Consider the following 3,419-nt stretch of genomic DNA (forward strand, 5'->3'; position numbering starts at 1 on the left):
AGGGTTTGACACACACGTTTGTGAAGGAGACGTGATTAGTGGGATTTGGTGAGGGTGATGGCTGTGCGGCGGCTGTAAGGTGGCATGGGAGGGATACAGTGGCTCTAGATCATCACCAGGGGTGGTGGGAGAGGGGACGGCGGTAGGAGAGAGCGAGCAATGGTTGGCGACATTGCAAGGCCAAAAGCGGCAGCCAAATGGAGTTGCATGTGGCTAAGGGGCTGCCGGCTAGTTGTGTGGTGGCCAACGGTGAGTGGTGATGCCGGCGGTTGCTGATCACCACCACCTTCATCCGGTGAGGCCATACCGGCTGCCAGAAATTAAAAGGAGTGTGGTGGCTATAGGAGTTAGGGTTTCGTCTTTTTCTCTTGCGGTTCTGCTGCCAAATTCTCTTTCATTAATGGAAGTGATCAAGTTGAATATGAAGGATTTTCTTAACAGTCGACGCTTTTGTTTTCGTCGTGAGAGATACTATTGCCTGCTTCTAGCTATATTTTGGTGAATTTGGTTAAATATAACACTAGTTATCCATTTAAATTTTACAGGATGCTAGCTAGTTAAACTCCAAAATTCAAATAAAGCAAATAAGCATTTGCTTAGATATGAGGAACTATTTATTTTTGCAACATGCATGAACTTGAATGAAAAACATGGAATGGATCAAAACAACACATTGAGACACAAAGTACAAAGAAAAGAAGACTTAGTTAAGATTCTCTTATAGCTACATAAACGAATTAAGTTTACATATATAAATCTTCGACCATTGACTCTGGGGATCCTTCCATCGACTGTGGGGATCCTTCCATCAAGCCAGGACTCAACCTAACCATGAGAATGCAAAACTCGAATTGACTAAGAGCACCATCTCCATCCAAATCACCTTCACTCAGCATGCACACAATTTCATCATCCATCATATCATTTAAACCAAGAAGCAAGCTATTTCTCTTCAAGCTCTCAAACGTTATCAACCCCTTTTCGCCATCCATTAACCGCTGAAACCCGTAGCATAGCTCAGAGATAAACCCTTCTGCTCCAAGTCTCTTGATCATGGATGGAAAATAGTCTTCAAAATCATGATCAAATAATAAAGTCGCCATTAAGTATTGCTTTTAGAAACAACAAAAATTAAGAATCTAGTACGTATATATAGCAAGTGTATGAAAAATTAATGAATATATTATTGGCGACGTAAACAGGAGAAGCGGTGAGAACAGAAGAGCGGAGAGTGGGATTATATAAGAGAGAGGAGGGTGGCCATCGAAGGCAGCAAGAGGGAAAAAGAAAGAAGAGATAATAAGGTGTGTGGTTATGAGTGAGTTTCTTGCACCTTTCATTCTTGAAGAGAGCTTCTCCTTCCTGGAAGCTGCATTGGGCTATAATTTTGTTTAGGGCTCTTATGCTTTGTTTAATGATTGATTAGAATAGTTCGTTTTTCTTTTTTGGCTATATAAACATGTGATGTTTTAGGGTAATGAGACAGTGTTGATGAGAAGATATGTGGGAGATAGGGTTAAAATTTAGATTGGAAAAGAATATTCCAAGACTTTTTTTTTCCTTTTCCTCTTTGGTATATACGAGACAAATATGCACAAATGTACAAGAAAAATACAAAGTAGATCTACTATTTTTTCGTTGTGGATCAACATTCTTGCTTGATTTGAATTTTTCAAGTGTATAATTGATGGTTAATAAATAAAAAATAAAATTAGTTAAATAATTATTATTTTATTAGTAAATTTGGATTTAATAATGGTTTGAACTGTCCTGACCATCTTTTAAATATTTGGTGCCACATGTTTATTTATAATTGATCTAACAAGTATCAATCACAACCTTGTGAAAAAAATCATCATAAAAATACTCTCAAATCCAAATCCACTGTTATTATATTCTCTCATGATCTGAACTATTTGAAGATTTAAAGATTGTGTACCATGTGTTTTTTAGTGATAATATATAGTTAAGATTGTGATTACTATGCAGTGAATATTTAACTATTTTTATTTTTTATTTTTTTAATTACTAGTAATATTTACATGAACTTTACTCAGAAAAATTTAAATCATGAGGAAATCTTAATATATGTACCATATTTCTTATTTTAAAAATTGTCAATCATGTTAGTATAGAAAATCATGAAAGCTTGTTACTACAAATTTATTAAGGCTTGCTATTACAAATATTTTTAAAAACACAAACATTCTAACTCTTAGACATACTAAAAGACGTGTCCATACATCAATAATTGGATGTTCGGTACAATTTATCTAATAATAAAAATGCTTATTTTACTCCAAAAGTTATTTTCAAAATTTTTGATGTTGTTTGCTTGTGTTTTGAGTAGGTTTTAGAACTTTTCTTAAAAAACTCAATTATCTAAAATAACATTTATTCACTTCATTATCTTACTTTATTTCTTTTATAAACATAACTTCAATATACTTTGTTAAAATAGTTTTATAATTTTAATAAAATTCTTATTAATAATTAAATAATTCAATTTTTTTTCAATTGAAAGCTCAATTTGTAAAAATTATATCAATAAAAAAATTTATATCTAAATAAGTTCTTTTTAAAAAATTATTTCAAACAAAAAATATATGACATATTCTTTTGGGAGATTATTTTTTTTTTATCAGACAAATAAAAACAACTTTTTTTTTTCAAAATAAGAATAGGATATATTCTTTTGGCGAACATCGAGTCCCACCACATTTATTGATTTTGAAAGGGTCACCTTTCAAGTCCACAGAATAGCTTGATTTTTAATGCGAAGGAAGACAATTAGGCAACTCTTTTGTTCATTTTCTTAATTATTACGTGAATATAAAACAAAAACGGTACCATAAATTTTCATTGATAGTTTGGTACCCAGTTTAATCTGCATGCAAACGTCATGTCTCATCACACAGGCTTTATCAGGTCGGAGATTTACTCCCTGGACTGGGAGAAAAACTCAGATGAGACAGGTGTATTATGTCAGCATATTGAGGTGGAACCCAGAAAAAATTTATTTTAAATTTATGCAATCCGGAATAGACATTACTCTCATTATTGCATATTTGCATGTTTGCTTCTTGGTTCTTTCGTTGTCACATGAATATGATTTGATCACCAATTTAAATTAGCCAGCTCAAATACATCTTTCTGTATGTAAAGATCCATCGTTTTCGGAAGCTTGCTTTTAAATTTGCACACGTATTCATTATCTCATGTGATAGCTACATCTGAACGATAAAATTTGAAATGCAGGCCATGATTGGAAGTAAGGATCATAGGGTAGGAATGGATTAATTTTTAGAATGAAATAAATTAATCTAGTGTTGAATATGTTTGACTGTTAAATTAGTTGATTACTCCAAAAAAATAGTGAGACTAATAATCCTCATTTCAGTTTGAGTTTAGGTTGGATA

General features: G+C 32.8%; 1 protein-coding gene across 1 annotated transcript; it reads right to left on the reverse strand.

Annotated features, from left to right (window-relative positions):
• Nucleotides 1–691: 691 nt before the first annotated feature.
• On the reverse strand, nt 692–1,141 carry LOC18054339 (calcium-binding protein PBP1). Its single transcript, XM_006451967.2, has one exon. It carries the CDS (start codon nt 1,101–1,103, stop codon nt 744–746), a length of 360 nt encoding a protein of 119 aa, XP_006452030.1. The 5' UTR covers nt 1,104–1,141; the 3' UTR covers nt 692–743.
• Between the last annotated feature and the right edge of the window lie 2,278 nt (nt 1,142–3,419).

Source organism: Citrus clementina, unplaced genomic scaffold (genome assembly GCF_000493195.1).
Source record: "Citrus clementina cultivar Clemenules unplaced genomic scaffold, Citrus_clementina_v1.0 scaffold_1, whole genome shotgun sequence".
Classification (NCBI taxonomy): domain Eukaryota; kingdom Viridiplantae; phylum Streptophyta; class Magnoliopsida; order Sapindales; family Rutaceae; genus Citrus; species Citrus x clementina.